The sequence below is a fragment of the Leopardus geoffroyi genome, chromosome C1 (genome assembly GCF_018350155.1).
Source record: "Leopardus geoffroyi isolate Oge1 chromosome C1, O.geoffroyi_Oge1_pat1.0, whole genome shotgun sequence".
NCBI classification, from domain to species: Eukaryota; Metazoa; Chordata; class Mammalia; order Carnivora; family Felidae; genus Leopardus; species Leopardus geoffroyi.
The window spans coordinates 88061420-88079438 of NC_059328.1; the positions used below are offsets into that span (position 1 = coordinate 88061420).

General features: G+C 37.8%; 1 protein-coding gene across 10 annotated transcripts in view; it reads right to left on the bottom strand.

Moving 5' to 3' along the window:
• The window catches only part of COL11A1 (collagen type XI alpha 1 chain), a 227574-nt gene extending 210199 nt beyond the window's left edge, over window positions 1–17375 (bottom strand). For 8 of the 10 annotated variants that reach the window (XM_045478462.1, XM_045478460.1, XM_045478456.1 and 5 more), the window contains exon 1: window positions 16781–17246. In XM_045478462.1, the coding sequence (XP_045334418.1) occupies window positions 16781–16886 (106 nt within the window). In that variant the 5' untranslated portion in view covers window positions 16887–17246. Of the gene's footprint in view, window positions 1–16780 lie in introns of all 10 variants that reach the window. The other 2 variants (XM_045478454.1, XM_045478457.1) reach the window with 2 other exon arrangements.
• Between the last annotated feature and the right edge of the window lie 644 nt (window positions 17376–18019).

The following is an 18019-nucleotide window of genomic DNA, read 5'->3' on the forward strand; positions in this document are numbered from 1 at the left end:
AACTCCAACAATACATTTAAAAAATCATTCACCACGACCAAGTGGGATTTATACCTGGGATGCAGGGCTGGTTCAATATCTGCAAAACAATTAACATGATTCATCACATCAATAAAAGAAAGGACAAGAACCATATGATCCTCTCAATAGATGCAGAGAAAGCATTTGACAAAATACAACATCCTTTCTTGATAAAAACCCTCAAGAAAGTAGGGATAGAAGGAGCATACCTCAAGATCATGAGCCATATATGAAGGACCCAACACAAATATCATCCTCAATGGGGAAAAACTGACAGCTTTCCCCCTAAGGTCAGGAACAAGGCAAGGATTGTTCAACTTAGTATTGGAAGTCTTAGCCTCTGCAATCAGACAACACAAAGAAATAAAAGGCATCCAAATCGGCCAGGAGGAGGTCAAACTTTCACTCTTCGCAAATGACATGATATTCTATATGGAAAACCCAAAAGATTCCACAAAAAACTGCTAGAATTGAAATCATGAATTCAGCAATGTTTCAGGATATAAAATCAATGCACAGAAATCAGTTGCATTCCTATACACCAACAATGAAGTGACAGAAAGGGAAAGCAAGTAATTGATCCCATTCGCAGTTGCACAAAATAACCATAAAATACCTAGGAATAAATCTAACCAAAGAGGTGGAAAATCTATACGCTGAAAACTATAGACAGCTTACGAAAGAAATTGAAGACACCAAAAAATGGAAAAAGATTCCATGCTCCTGGATAGGAAGAACAATACTGTTAAAACGTTGATACTACCCAAAGCAATCTACATATTCAACGCAATCTCTATCAAAACAACACCAGCATTCTTCACTGAGCTAGAACAAATAATCCTAAAAATGTGTGGAACCAGAAAAGATCCCAAATAGCCAAAGCAATCTTGAAAAAGAAAACCAAAGCAGAAGGCATCACAATCCCAGACTTCAAGCTGTACTAGAAAGCTGTAATCAAAACAGTATAGTACTGGCACATGAACATTCAGATCAATGGAACAGAGTAGAGAACCCAGAAATTGACCCACAAATGTATGGGCAGCTAATCTCTGACAAAGCAGGAAAGAATATCCAATGGAATAAAGACAGTCTCTTCAGCAAGTGGTGCTGGGAAAACTGGACAGCGACATGCAGAAGAATGAACCTGGACTACTTTCTTGAACCTTGCACAAAAACTAAAAATGGATGAAAGACCTAAATGTAAGACAGGAAGCCATCAAAATCCTTGAGGAGAAAGCAGGCAAAAACCTGTTTGATCTTGGCCACAGAAACTTCTTACTCAACATATCTCCGGGGGCAAGGGAAACAAAAGCAAAAATGAACTATTGGGACCTCATCAAAATAAAAAGCTTCTGCACAGCGAAGGAAACAATCAGCAAAACTAAAAGGCAACCCACAGAATGGGGAAGATATTTGCCAATGACATAACAGATAAAGGTTTAGTATCCAAAATCTATAAAAAAACCTATCAAACTCAACATCCAAAAAAACAAAAAATCCAGTGAAGAAATGGGCAAAAGACATGAATAGACACTTCTCCAAAGAAGACATCCAGATGGCCAACTGACACATGAAATAATGCTCAACATCACTCATCATCAGGCAAATGCAAATCAAAACCACAATGAGATACTACCTTACACCTGTCAGAATGACTAACATTAATAACTAAGGCAACAACAGATGTTGGAAAGGATGCAGAGAAAGAGGATCTCTTTTGCATTGTTGGTGGGAATGCAAGCTGGTGCAGCCACTCTGGAAAAGAGTATGAAGCTTCCTCAAAAAATTAAAAATAGAACTACCCTACGACCCAACAATTGCCCTAGTAGGTATTTATCCAAGGGATACAGGTATGCTGTTTCGAAGGGACACATGCACCCCCATGTTTATAGCAGCACTATCAACCATAGCCAAAGTATGGAAAGAGCCCAAATGTCCATCGAATGGATGAATGGATAAAGAAGATGTGGCATATTTATATATATATATATATATATATATATATATATATATACACAATGGAGTATTACTCAGCAATCAGAAAGAATGAAATCTTGCCATTTGCAACTACGTGGATGGAACTGGAGGGTATTATGTTAAGTGAAATTAGTCAGAGAAAGACAAAAATCATATGACTTCAATCATATGAGGAGTTTAAGAGACAAAACAGATGAACATAAGGAAAGGGAAACAAAAATAATATAAAAACAGGGAGGGGGACAAAACAGAAGAAACTCATAAATATGGAGAACAAACTGAGGGTTGCTGGAGGAGCTGTGGGAGGGTGGATGGGCTAAATGGGTAAGAGGCACTAAGGAATCTACTCCTGAAATCATTGTTGCACCATATGCTAACTAATTTGGATGTAAATTTAAAAATAAATAAATAAATAAATAAATAAATAAACTAGTAAAAAAATTTTTAAAAATTATTTAAAAATATAAAATACATAAATAAATAATAAAAATAAAAAATAATATCTAAAAGCACTATGTCCTTAAATTTTCAACTTTTTTCAACATATTTTGTAGTTCATGTGAGCACCACCCATGTTTCCCCAGGGTTAGAATTCTCTTGATTCCTGCTATACATTTCTCCTGACCACTTTGGGAAATCTCCTTACAAAAGAATAGAAGACTGAACAGGTTTCCAACTCTAAAGGTCCATCAGATATCATCCAGGAAGTTCCCTGACAGCTTATGCAATCAAATGAGTTTGAATCTGTATTTTCATGTTCACATTTCCATTATTACTCTATAGCATAAACAGACATTAATACACTATCATTGGCATTTTCCCCTTTCAATAATTTCTTTTTGTATTGCAGAACTGTAAGTTAAATACAGCAACTGTGATGTGAGTTATTTAGTAAAAGGTTTGTTAACTAAAATTTAAATTAAAAAAATAAATTAAATAATTACACAGGTTTAAAAAAAGTTTCAAAAACTAATATTTTAATGTCTGTCTTCTTTTTTTTTTTTTTTTTTTTTTAACGTTTATTTTTGAGACAGAGAGAGAGCATGAACGGGGGAGGGGCAGAGAGAGAGGGAGACACAGAATCGGAAACAGGCTCCAGGCTCTGAGCCATCTGCCCAGAGCCCGATGCGGGGCTCGAACTCACGGACCGCGAGATCGTGACCTGGCCGAAGTCGGACGCTTAACCGACTGCGCCACCCAGGCGCCCCGATTTAATGTCTGTCTTCTGATACTATTTCTACATTTATATCAACACATATATGCTACATACCAACCTTGTCTTGCAAACAAACATGAAGTATTAGAAAATAAAACATATTGACCTAAATTTTCCCATATTAAAAAACATAGGTTTGGAAGTTCATCTTTAAGTGACTATGTGGCACAAATAATGTCAACAGAAATTACATAAATTTCCTATGTCCCAACATAGGTCTTTGTACCTGAAATGATCAGATTTTTTTTTCTGTATTCTATAATATAATATCTGTACTATAAAATGGGATAAGTAACTGTTTGAATACATTAATAAATTGTAAGCTTCTAAGATTTTGGTTGTAGAGCTTACACTTAAATACGCCTAGGTATGGGAAGTGTTTAGAGTTCCTTTTATCCCCAAGAGATTCTATAATAAACTTAAATGTTTTGTCATTTTAAACCTATATTTAGAGAGAGTATATATCCCTACAGAAAAAAAAATGAATAAAATTAATATAAGTATCTCAAGGCTCAAGTTTTTGTTGGGCTTCTTGGAAAACCTGTATCATTGCTATTCAAACAAAGAATAGCATTAAATTGATAATGACATGAACAAAGACACATATAAAAGAGTAGCCTGTAGTTTTAGGAATTTTGAAGTTAATTTCATCAAAACCAGGCACCTAAAAAGACTAATGGTAATACCATTTCAGAAAACAGAAACCCAACAATCAAATGTAAATGTACTTCCTTACAATCTCACGAAAATACCAGCTTAAAAAATCAGTTACACAGTGAAATTCAAAATTGGATAGGCCAGGGTAAAAGAAATACATAGTGAAATATTCTGAAGAAGAAGTAATGGAAAAAGTGTGACTCCCACCACAATCCATTGTACCCACATCCCACTATGGACTGTTCATTCTAATTCTGACCTACTCGGTGGTTGAAAGAAATGCATAAATCGCAGGATCCTAGCCTCGATTTAGCACTGATTCGAAATAACAAATAAATTTGCTTTGAATAACAGAATGTATGTGCATTTCCTTAACAGCATTTAATATATTTATATGTAGTGTCTTTTAGGTCTTCACCTGCAAATATCACCCATCTACTTTCTAAGTAACCACAAGTCCCACATTATTGCTCTGTTAAACCAGGGAAACAAAATACAAACTCCCATTACCGTTTGATGCAATTATAGTCTCTTAAAACAACTGGATCAATGTGCATGGTGTCCATCAAATAAGTAAAATGATTTACCAAGCGGATTTTTTTTATTTTAATTTTTTCTTTCATTTGAGAGAGATAGTGTGTGCATGAGCAGGGGAGAGGAGTGGAGAGGGAGAGAGAGAGAGAGAGAAAGAGAGAAAGAGAGAGGGAGAGAGAGAGAATCCTAAGCAGCCGCCACACTCAGCACAGAACCCAACAACATGCTTGATCCCATGATCCTGGGATCATGACCTAAGCAGAAATCAAGAGTCAGCCACTCAACTAACTGAGCCACCCAGGAGCCCCTACCAAGTGGAACTGAAGTGTCACATTGACTATGTCTAAAAATATGTAAAATAACATTAAAAACTATGGAAATTATTTGGATAAGAATGGCTTAGATGCTACCCAAATACTTTAAGACAACATTTGTACTCCTTGTACTCCAAAAATAACCAATTCTACATTTTGTATAGGGTCTTAAAATAAAATCTCTACCTTTAATTTAAATAAGTCATTACTTTTTATAAATGACAAATAGACTCATAGGAGAAAAATAAATCGGTAAATGAAAGTTGAGGAGGCATGGATGTTAATATCAAGTAAGAAAGGTAGAAAGGCCTCAATTAGATGATGTCTGAGCAAAGTCTAGCAAGGCCAAAGAGGCTCCTCTGTCCTGATATTTTGACAGAAGAGCATTCTAAGCAAAAGAAATAACAAGTACAAAGAACCTGATGTAGGAGTTGCCCCAAATGGGAGGAGTTGGAGGAAATGCAAGGAGACAATTATGTCTTCAGCAAAGAAAATAAAAGCGGTCAGAGAAGTAAGGGTGAAGCAGGTTGGAGGCAGGTTGTATCGGTCCTGGGGATGTTCATGGAGTTTAGATTTTATTCCAAGTTAAGATGGAAACCTACTGGAAGTAAAGGGGAAGAGAGGAATAACCTGAATGAGTTCATTTTCCAGACCACTGTGGCTGTTGTGTTGAGAACCGACTACAGAGGGCACTACAGTGGAACAGACTGTGTAGAGAGCAGACAGGAAGCAACTTGCCACTCTCGAGGTGTAAAATTTTGTCAATTTTGCTGTTTTGGACTGAGAGATGAAGTACTGGGTCAGATGCTGGATATACTCTGAAAACATAGCAGACAGGGTTGCTGATGGGTTGGATACTGGAGTAGGAGAGAACAAGAGTCAAAGCTACTCAAGAATTTTAGTTTGAACATCATGACTGATTGTTTTGCCATTAGCTGATGTGGGAAAGATGGTGAGAGGAATGGGTTTCAGGAGTTCTGCAATTCAGTTTGGGGCATGCTAATTTTGAGATGATTTAATACATTCCACTGGAAATGGCTAAATAGGCAGTTGGGTATATGAGTCTAGAATTCAGGGAAAATATCTGGGGTAGAAATAAAACTTTGGGGGTGACAGCCTATTAACTTTATTTAAACTGTAATTAATTAATGACACTTATTTTAAAACTCTATTTGATATAACTTTCTGTGAAAGAAATCATTATGACTTAAAAAATGCTTATAATAGGGGCACTTGGGTGGCTCAGTTGGTTAAGCATCCAACTTCAGCTCAGGTCATGATCTTGCAGTCCATGAGTTCGAGCCCCATGTCGGGCTCTGTGCTGACAGTTCAGAGCCTGGAGCCTGCTTCAGATTCTGTGTCCCCCTCTCTCTCTGCTCCTCCCCCACTCATGCTCTAACTCTCTCTGTCTCTCAAAAATAAATAAACATTAAAAATTGTCTTAAATGCTTATAATAGATATCTTATCCTCTCAATTAATCTAAATAGAGATCTTGGTCCAATATATGAATCCTCAAAGACACCAACACCAACAACAACAAAAAACTACTTATAATTTATGTCCTAAAACATGCTATAATTTGGATAATAACAAGAATGATCACATTTAAGGTTTAAAAATGTCAGGCTCATCTTTGTCTTTTAACAAATTTTCTAAATATGAACACACATTTTGTTTAATGTATCCCCTTATAAAATAGGAAGATAATTCATTCATATATCTTTCAAGTTCATAATGGCCATAACTCTGTATCAAGTGTGACTGTACTAATTATCTTGGAGAACTTCAGGTGACTTTACAGTGAGCTGGTTATTCCAGAAATAGCATCAAGGCCCCAGTTCTCAGGTTGTCAGAAGACCCAATGGTTGCAGCCAAGTGGAACCAGCTAATATTGATAAATATCAAAGTATATACTGGCTTTGCCAACTTAGCCACCTCCTTGTATTTTTTTAATTAGTCACATGATTCTGTGCTATCCAGAAAAATCTATCCATACGGTCTTCTGTTATGTGGCCCTAGTCCATTGTCCTAACCACAGCACTCTCCTGATAACACACACGCCCCATGAGAATAGACACTGGCATGCTATCCTTGTAGTCAGGGCACTTAACACTGATTGCACATAGAAGTGAGTCATTTAATTTTCACGGTTATTGAACACCTTAACCCTGAACTTTCTTGTATCATAAAAAGCTTCTATGAAAATTGAAAGCAGAAATAATATCACAACTCTGAGGATGGCAAAGGAAAGAAGAAATGCCAGCTGAGAGGGTGATACTTAAAAAGTTTGGCATTTCTGATTTACAGTGGCCAAACTGATTAAAATGTTTATTATAAAACTAAAATTACAGTTTCAATACAAGCATTTGACTTTAATGTTGAGAAAAGCAATATTTGCTAGTATTTAGTTTATTACATGCTATGGAGAGGAGGATTAGAAAAAAGCATTTTCTATATTACAATCAGCTGATCTATCAAATCAGTTTTTGCAGAGTCATTACTGTTGGGTAATTGAATATTTATCAAATGATCTGTACATAGCAGATAAATAACCTTTTACTTGACTTCCAGTACCCTGTTATACAAGCCAGACACATTCCCATTTTTGTGTGTATTTAACTTCTTGTTACAGAAGATCCATAAGCCCTTGGATGTGCATCAAAATTATCTGTGGAGCTTTATAAAACACCTATGTTTGGAATCCATACAAAATAAATCAAAATCCACAGGGATGGGACTACAAGTGATTGTGATTATCAAGCCCTGTCTTCTTGACTTTAGTAAAATCCCTTGCTTGTGAGGTCATTAATTCATATGATAAACATTTATTGGACATCTATTATGCTCCAGGTTTAATGCTAGAAGCCAGAGTTTCTTACATAGATGAAAAAGATTCATTCCCTGTTTTCATTTTATCATAAAAAATATTCCGTGATTAGCATTCAACTTTGGAGTAAGTATAATGGTGTAGCATGCTTTAGGATGCTTTGCAAGGCCAACTACCTCAGTCTGCCTGGTGGAGGAGAGTTACTTCTTTAAGAGATAATTTCTAAATCCTAAGCAAAAAGCAATGGTAAGCAGTTTGGGAGAGTATGTAAGGTGGAAATCATAGCTTGCTTGGAGGCAAAACAGAGACTGACATTTTCAGGAAACCACAACAATATCAGCACTAATCTGTTCAATATACTTTTGTAGACACTGGCAATAATTAATATATATAACCTTATATATATCTATCTCAGGTTGTTAGTTAGGCTATTGAAGAGCAATTCATTAGAGCCTGACCAACACTTTTCACTTCATTCAACAAAGATTTATCAGATGCTAACTGTGACAGGCTCTGTTCTGTGTGCTTGGGACACACTAAATAAAATAGACAAAGACACCTATCCTAATGATTTTAGGACTATGGAATGGATAAGAACAGAATACAAAAAATATATAATATTCTTCCAAATTATCCAAAATCTATTGTATCCAAATAGATGTAACCACTATTAATCTTACTAGGCACTTGAAACTTTATATACTCCTTGCTTAAAGATGATACACATAATATAATAATTATAATACATGCATAATATGCAAATTACTTTTTAACCTGAAGAATGAGTGAACTAAAATAATCATGAAGCAATAAATATAGATAGGCTATTCTTTACAATAGTTACTAAGCAAAATCAGAAATTCCTAATAGCATACAAAACCGAGATAAAAGTTTCAAAATAAACATATGACAGGAATTTTCCCAATTATTACTTTAACAGATTGATACCACTCTTGGATTAAACTGTTTTGTTCACCAGCAAACAGTGAAATGATGATTTACATTGATGTCAAAGCAACAGTACCACTTCATATGGTGTTTCTCTCTATCAGAAAGGAAACTACAATTTTAGAGGTCTTCTAGTGAATCAGTAACTTCAAATATGTAGAAGCAACCTTGGAGAGAATGTGCAAAAGTGTTCTTCAAATGAGGAAAGCTAGAGAGACATCCCAAGTCTTTGACTTACAGAGAAGTAAAGAAAGAGAAGATCTAATTACTGCTGACACGACATGAGGAAGTCACTTCACACCACTGTAATTTAACTAGATTTAACCTTGTTCCAGTCCACTGGGCAATGTAAGAAGGATAATTAATAATCTAAATAGTGACAATATTACATACTGTGCATTCTGGCATCTTGGCAGACACTGGGGACAGAAATAAAACTAAATCATAGTCATTACCCCTCAGCAACTCCTTACAGAAGGCTAACATATAAAGGAGTAATTTTTAAAATAGTGACCTTCTTTTGCAAATTATGTATCTTTTAGTTACATTCTTCCAGTCGATTACACTCCAAACAGCTTTTAGATAATCAGATCTGACACTTTTATAGTGAAGGTAATAAGCATACCACCATATATGTGGAATAAGACCTGTTGTTCCTTGTGATGGATACTGATTGGAACAGGAAGCAATTTGTAAGTGTCCTTATTACTTAATGAAACCAAGCCAACCACAATCTGAACCTTGAATGCTAACAGACACAGCTGTCAACTTCTCCTTAAATAAGTCAAAGGAAGCAAAGTAACATTTGCTGGTTTCCAGCAACAGCCCTTTTTGTTCTCCACCATCATTAGGGCTTAGGTTTATTCTTGAAAGAGTGGTATGGCCTCCACCACTGAACTTTAATACAGGCTGAAGAGCTACCTGAATTATAACATCACTTTATGCCAAATCCTCTTTATATTCCTCCTTGGTGGCAAATTATGCACACAATTGCCATGACGCTTGCTGTCGTGCAGCTGCATGATTTTGTGCATTAATATTAGGCCCCTGGGCACTATAACCATAAGTCAGGGATGCTGTGTGCAAACATTAGAACACACCATGAAGGAAGCATGGACAAATGATCAAAAGCACGGGCTCTGGAGCAAGACTGTCTAGGTTCACATCCTGGGTCTATCACATAGGAGCTGTGTGACATCGGGCACGATAATTAACTTCTCTGTTTTTCAGTTCCTTCACGGATAAGATGGATATTTTAATACTAGCTTACTTCCAGGGCAATTATCAAAAAGAAATGAGATTCTATATGAAATGTGCTGACAACAGGACCTGGTATGTAATAAGCATGCATTTAGTGTTGCGTGGAGATATGAAATCTGATCTAAATCTTGAAGTAGAAGACATTTGCTAGGCGGAGGAGAAAAGAACAGATATTCCAGGGAAAGAGAATAGCACGTTCTAAGCCAGAGGAGAATAAAGGCAAGAGATTTAAGATGGCTGAAGTGCAGGGCAAATGGGGGCAGGTTTGTGGCAGGTGGGAAATGGCTGTTCATGAGCCCGGACGTACAGAGGGGTCCCATCGTGAAGGGCGCTCTATATCATGCCAAACCATGTGGACAACACACTTATCTTCAAAACCAGTGAAATATTTTGAAGACTCATCAGCATTCAAAAAGAAGAGTGACAGCTCATAGGTTGTGCGCCACTGTCAGACTCAAAGAGAGAGGTCAGAGAAAATACCACTTGAATACACATGGTTCTTCTTTCTCTTCAGAGCCAAGAGCACGAAGTGCAAAAGGGCTTTAGAGTTTCTTATTAGCTTTGTCAGGAATTGCAACCACTGCTCTTTCTGGCAGTCATCCTTTGGGAAGTTGTTTGTGAACAGCTGAGTGAGGAAGGAAAGCCAACCACCTCACACAGTGGAAGGTTCACGCCTGTAAGCCCGGATGCCAGTTTACCAGTCAGACAGAGGAAGGAAGCTTCCACTGACACTCTATGCGCTCAAGTTCTATGAATAGGGACCTTCATTTGCCTGTACAGTGCAGGGCCATTCAAGAGCAATTAAATTTGTTTAAAATAAGAAAGAAATGCTTTTTAAGGAAAAAAAGAAGGTTTGAAGGGATTGTAAAAGTTGATTGTGCTAAAGCACTTTTACACAGGTTTGTTTTAGTTCTCAATTGTCAAGTCGTATTTAAGCTGGTCTCTTACTCTGAAATATGATAACCTTTCTTTTCTCTGAGTTCTTTCTCCTAAATTAATAGCACTGTCTCTAATTCCATGCGCAGCAAGCAAAGAGTTTATTTTACCAGATAACAGTAGGTCTGGTGATCAGCCAATGTCTAAAGAACCACTAGCCAAGTCAGTAGTAGGCCAAAGACTGCAACCGATAGATACTTCTCGCTAAATCACTTTAAAATCAACTTTCATCTTTACCGGCTAGTATTATTCAGGTTGAGTTTGGAGACAACGGAAAATAGGGGGGAAAAGCCTATAAAAATAAAATCACATTAGGGTTTTGCAAGAAAAAGAAATACATATGTCAGACGCATTATAATAAAGAAGGCTAAAACTAAACTTTATGAAAAAAACTAAAACTTTATGTTCTGAATTAAACTGCAAGAGACGTTGGAAGAAGAAAGCCCAAATTTTGGAAAGTCATTATAGTATACCAAAAGCTACACTGAAATCTACATTTAATGTGAGAGAATTTAGGGAACACTGCAACTTTTTTATACCATCTGTGTATACCTCTCTTTCTTCTTTGCTAAGGGACAAAACTTCAATGGTCTAAAACAAAGTTTGGTTTCCTCTCACCACTCCCAACTCAGGTCACATTTCCCCAGTATCAAATGAGGGAAGTGGAGGAGAAAAAGCAGAAATGCAGATCAGCTCTCAGCCCCCACTCTGCAGTTGCCTTGAATTCCTAATGATTACACCAACTGCCCCTAATTATTTCTCCAAAGGTAGGAGGAAAAGAAAAGTATGTTTAGGATACAACAGAATTCTGGCTTTTGTATACCTAAGTATAATCATTAAAAATGATATAAAGTGATGGGGAGAGCTCAGTACTTATAAGAACCCTGTATTCATACAAATTGTTAGAGCTGATCATGAATATAAATATTTAGCTTCCACAGTATCTTCTTCAGGACGCTAGGGACATGAACTGCTTTTTCCCTAAAGATAGGAAAACTCTTCATTTGATGGAAATACTAGCCCTACCATTATTGTTGCCAGCGCAACAAATATTGTGGCAACCTCTTAAGAGTGTCTACTTCTCTGTAGATTAACTGTCCATTTATTCATGAGGTATAAGTTGTTTACGTAGTCTCAGATGGTTTAACAATCCAAAAGGAAAATTAATTAGAATTTGCACTACTAAGTGCTCTCCTATTTTTCCCCAATGTTTGCCACTTGTTCAGAAAAAGATTATTATACAAGCAAGTCATAGCAAGTAACAATCAATTCATTATCTGATTTAGTAATAAAACCCTATATATATATATATACAATATATACATAATATACATGTATACATAATATATAATAGAGCCAATCTAAAAGAAACTTGAAAGACACAGAAATTTGACAGTATTTGCAATAAATATAGAGATATATTATTAAATATATTATTTGAAATGCCTGGCCCTCCATTAACAACTTTAGAGTGGATAAAAAAATCACATTCTAATCCAGCAACCAACGTACACGAAAGATATTTTACAAACTATTATGCTTTCTACTCTGATACCAATAATCTTACAGAATCACATAATCAGGTATATTAACAATACAAATTATCAAAAATTACCTTCCTCCAAACTTAAGAAACTGAGAAATTTTTAAATGCATTCTATAACTCAATTTCCTATCTGATTTTCTTCAATTTCTTTAACTGAATCCATCTTCTCACTAAATCTAAACTCCAATACGTTCGTTTAAGCAATATTTGGTCGTTCCATAAAGTCTCAGATCACTATTATTTTGAGATATTTTTGTCACTATTGCTGACCTTCACTTTACTTACTTAGAAAAACACTGAATATTATAAAAATGTTTTTTTTATTTTTTATGAGAAAGAACATTCAGCTAATAACTTTTCTATGATTTAGTTTCCTCATTAGTAAAGCAAGAAGGGAGTAAAGAGAAACAATCTCTACAGTAATGTCTATCTCTAGCATTCTCTTTTAAAAAATCTTATCTAAACACCTTTTCTTCCCTTGAAAAATTCATCTTTTTATGACACGCTCTCAACCAAGCTTGATTTGAGTTCATTCATTATCAGTAAATACACAATGCTTCAATAAATTAAGCAGAGTGAAGAGAGTTTTTTCAGAAAAAAAGCAAATTTCTAGAAAAGAAAGGTGACTAGTTTTAGGGAGGTTTTTTGTTTGTTTTTGGGAGTTTCTTTTGGTCAGAAATCCTACCCAAAAATCTGAAAAGAGATTCATGTTTGCCTTGCTATATTTTAGGGATAACTTAACTTGAATAATATGCTCCTTCTATGTTACTCACCCTGAAGTGAACATAGAACCCAAAAAATTAATTAAATAAATTGTAAGCAATCATACTACCTAGGTGTATATATTTCTCATTTGCACTTCACAATTGTGTTAACAAATATGAAAATACCTCTTACAGAGTAATTTTTATAAAGTAGAGACTCAGGTGTTTATTATGAAGTAAATTGTCACTTAAGAGATTAACAAACTTAATTTCAAAACTAATAAACAATTTTGTGATGGTGTCCATGTTTAATTGAATATATATGTGCCCCTTAATCTGTGTAAAACAAGCAGGAAGATGCTTCTCATAAGACACCTAATTTTCTTTATTGTTTCTCTATTATAGACTTTGTCAATTTTTATTTAAAAAACAAGAGGAAAGACAATATAAATAATCCTAGCAGGCACTGCATGTGTTGTCAGAAGTATATCTGATCTTTTAACTGATTTCTGATTAAGTAGCCACAGTGGCAAACTTGATCTCTTTACAAAGTTGGATTAGCACATACCCTGGAAGCCAGCACCATTTCACCTGCTGATCCTGGGCACTCAAAACACTCCAGGAAAGCTCACTACCAATTGTTAACTAGCTTTGAAAGTCCTTTATAAAATTAATCAACTTTTTGCAAGGCACAGTATTGGCTTAACCACCAAAGTTTGAATACCATTTTAATTAGTGAAAAATGATTCAATTACATACTATTTTTCTCAGTATTCAATTATAGCTTAACCCTTTTTTAAACCCTTAAAACCATCACTCTTAACACAATCACAGCATAGTCACTATAAATTCCAGGTAAATCTCAGGTCCTATCTATGATAAACAATGGCCTAACTGATAAAGAAATCCATAAATTTCTGAGATAAAACATTTATGTCAACCACAGGAAAATATATGAGACATAAAATTGAAGTTGATGCAAGTGAATATATTATAAAAATAACACTCTTATATTAAATCATAATAAATACTAAAAATCTTTAATAAGCATGTGAAAGATGACCAAGTTACAGAGTTTGGATTTGCAAAGTAAAATAATATGATTCTGTATGAGATTATAAATTTTCTTTTAATCCATTCACTCCAAAAACTATTCTTTGTAAGGTAGATGCTTTAGGATCCTAACTATACTTTCTTTAGAGTCTAATTTATTGGCAACCCAGAAATTTTTAACGCTTTAATGTTTTAAATCCAAGAAATGCAAATTTTAGATGAAAATAGGCTGTTTTAAATTACCTTTTGATTTAGCAACCAAATCGCACCATTGCATCTTAGTGACATCAATAAACTATAGCGTATAATACCTTTATTTAGAAACTGGAATGAAATAATATTCATTGTTACTTCAATTGCAAATCTGATGGCTAGTATAAGAACTGGACACTGGGTTTATATTTCCCTTGTGTGATGATTCAGACCAATGTTTCCTTTTTAAACATTAGGATACTATTACTTCCTTTATGAAGTTTATTAAGTGGCAAAATGCCTTCAAGAGTACATTTGTAAATATGTAGCTTCCCACTAGGTAGTAAGTACCTAGCAACTTGATGACACAAATACCAAATCTTACAGTATGACTATACACTCTTGTAACTTTTGAGACATTTCATCAGAAATGACAAATAAAAACAACACATGATCCTTAAACTTTGCTATTTCTCACATTACTTGGTCTTATAATAATAGTAAAGGTTCTTTTTCCACCATTTACTTGACATGGAACTGAAATGTTTATTTAAAAGTGTTTCAGATCTGAAGCTAGATTGAAAAGAGCCAATTTATGCAACACAAGTGTAGAAATTTGATCTTTCTAATATCCTTAGAGCTTTAAGGAAGGCCAAATGTGGAAAATAAGACAGAAATATCTTCAGTGAAATAATCCTTGAATGCCTACAATGGTGTCTCCTGAGTTTATATTTCATCTGTCTTCATTGAAGAAACTCTTGGTTTCTATATTTTTAAATGCAGAGCTGCCATTATGGTACATTTGTCCGTATGTGTGTGTAACAAGTTGAAAAAGAAGGAGTATATCTGTTCTTTCTTAATCGAGTGTCCTTTTCCAGCATCACTGTAGTCAGAAGGATTTTAAGAGGCCTATGTGCTGAGGCAGATGCTTAAATTCCAAATAAATTCCAAATAAATTCCAAATAAAACCAGCAGAGGGCAGAACAGCGAACAGAAATGACCAACCCAGCTGGTGACCAGGTACCAAAGGTAAAAAGCAAACTTTTGATGGATTCCACTCTCAAAGACTCTATTTATCCTTAAAAATGTTTACATGAATGCATCAGAATAATTAGCATAACTCGTATCAAAATTTAAGCACAGTCCTAAGGAGGCTCTGGCTGTATTTACCAGTTAAAGTCAAGCAGAAGAATAATCAACCACAGCCTGCCACTCAGGAAGGTGAACACCACTAAGCTTGGGGAAGGAACACAGACCTGGTGTGCCAGAGTTCGGCCTCCGGGAGCGCTAATTCCCATTAGGGAGAGCTCAGATCTTGGCATCTACCAGGGCCAGACTCAGGTTTCTGCTAAAGCCTGCGCATTTGGGGTTGACAACTTCTTTCTCCCTCGGCCAATCCTCGCCACCCTTCTTCCTACCCCCCACTTCTCTGTGCACTCCTGACAAAGCTTGCTTTTCTACTCTAAGCTGTTCGGGCTCTGTTAACTCCAAAGGCGTTTGCCCGCCAGTCGTGTCTACAGCACCTAACGGACCGCTCCAGCCAGATGCCTTTGCGGGAAAGGGCGGGGGAAGGGGAGGGAGGAGGCGGAGGGGAGGAGTGAAGTCGCTCTCCCTCCTTGGGTACTGACAGGGCTGCAGTCTTCCGAGCAGGTCTGGTCATTGAATATTTGGTGGTGCCACGTAGGAACTTTTCCTTACCTCTCCCCTCCCACCCCACCCCAGGCCCCCTCCTCTTCCCTCCCAGTCCCTGTTCCTCCTCTCCCACCCCATTTGCTTGGCGAGTTTCATCATTCTCCAAGAGAACTGCGAGTCCAACCTGCAAGAAGAAGGGGGGGGGGCGCGAGGTGGGGGTCAAAGTGGAGAGGAGTGGACTGAGATTCAGGGATAAGTGTTCCCCCCATCTTCAACCCGTTCTTTACAACCTGCCAATTTTTTTCTCACTTAAAATCTCTCCAAAACGCCACACACACCCACACCCACACCCACACCCACCCACCCACACACACACACACACACACACACGGTGTTCTCAGTCTTCTAGATTCATCACCTCTGCCTTCTCTTACATCCCTAAAAGTAAAAGAGCCTGTTTCTCACTTTGTTCCACACAAAGAACTTTATCAAGGTTCATTTTATACCCTTTCTCTATATTCCAGCTCACCCTTAAAGAGATACTTCCATTAGTTAGAATCTGAAGAAACCAGAAGATGTGTTCCAAGGGCAATCTAGGGACTAGTCCTCAAACAAAAGCTCTGCACAACTGCCCTTGTGTTCAAGGTAATATTTTTCCTCTTTTCAAAGACGCTGGAAAGTGGTGAAGGGCATTTCAGCAGGCTCGGTGCTGACAGATCTTTTTTCCTGCTACCTCTTCTCCCATTACTGTCCCGCCTACATCCATCTCTCTCTCCAGCCTTCACTTCAACCTGGTGGCAGCTACAATCTGGATTTTATTTAGGAGAATTGTTTTGGGGGGGGGAGGGCTTGGGAGGGTGGGGGGAGGAATGGCGGGGGAGGAAGGGTGAAGAGGGGGAGGGGCACAGAATGACAAAGACCGACGGCAATCTCCCACCTCCCCAAAACCACTTTTTTCTTACCTCCTCTGACCTCACTAGCCTGGAAGAGGAAAGTCAGTGCGAGGGTTGTTATGGTGAAATTCCAGAGCCACCGTTTCGTTTTCCACCTAGAGGACCACCGCTCCATCTCCGAGCCCCGCACTCAACCGTGAACTCAGCCCTCGAAATTGCGATTGCAGACCAACTTCGTCCCTTCCCAGGTATCGTCGGGGATGTTTGCTACACAGCCATTGAGGAGGGAGAGGGGGGAAAAGTCAAAGGGCTTTTTCTTTAAAATTCGATGGTTGGCCTCCTTCCTGTGTCTCGCCCCCTCCTCTCCCTCTCGGTTGGCCCCGCCGGCCGGGACCCTCCGATCCGTCCTCCGCGGGGCCCTGCCTTCAGACTGAAGGCAGATAAGGGGCTTCAACCGAAAATCTGAGAGGACTGCGTGCCCCTAAAGGCTTCATGCCGTCAGTGGGCCGGACGAGAGGCTCCGGGCAGCCCCCTCCTCCGCCCACTCCCCTCCCGCGCCCCCCTTAACCCGAGCGAAACTGACAAGCCGGTTGAGGGTCAGACCCAATCACACGCCTCTCGGGCGGCCCCGAGCCCGCCCCCCTCTCCTCCAGCCCAAGAATCAGGACTCCTGGCAAGCCCAGCCCACCAACCACCCCCCATCTCCCGTCGCCTCTCCTCCCTCCTCTCCTACCCAAATCCCAGAGAAGAAATGGGAGGGAGTTACGCGGGACGCGTGCTTGGCTCCAGCACTTTGGGAATGAAAGGAATTGCAGGAGAGCCCCGGAGCCCACAGAGTTTTCAAGGAGCTTCTGTATTCAATAAAAACAGCTACTTGTCTACTTGCACCCGTCTGTTAGCCTCTCGCTCGTCGGCGGGGGAGGGGAGGAGCCCAGCGTCTGATTTGCCACACCGCTGGAGTTCTGGGCTGGCAGCCGTAACCTTATCCTTGTGCAAAAATCTGCTTCTTATAGCAGACGTGGAACCGGAGGATACATTGCTCTGCCCGCTCCGAAAAGTATTTTTATTTTTATTTTATTTTATTTTTTGTGTCTTTAAACTGAGAGTTAGAAGGGATGAAGGTGAGATGGAGGGACCTAGAAGGTCAAAACACTTGATCTTATAGGGAAGCTGTCCTTGGAGATCTGAAACTGACAAGTTTCTGTCTTAAATGTTTAAATTCTGCACTAGCTTCATTCAGTCTTGTCTCTTAAAGAGCTGAACTGTACCCTGAAACAGGAGGAGAAAGATGTATGGGAGCTGACATTG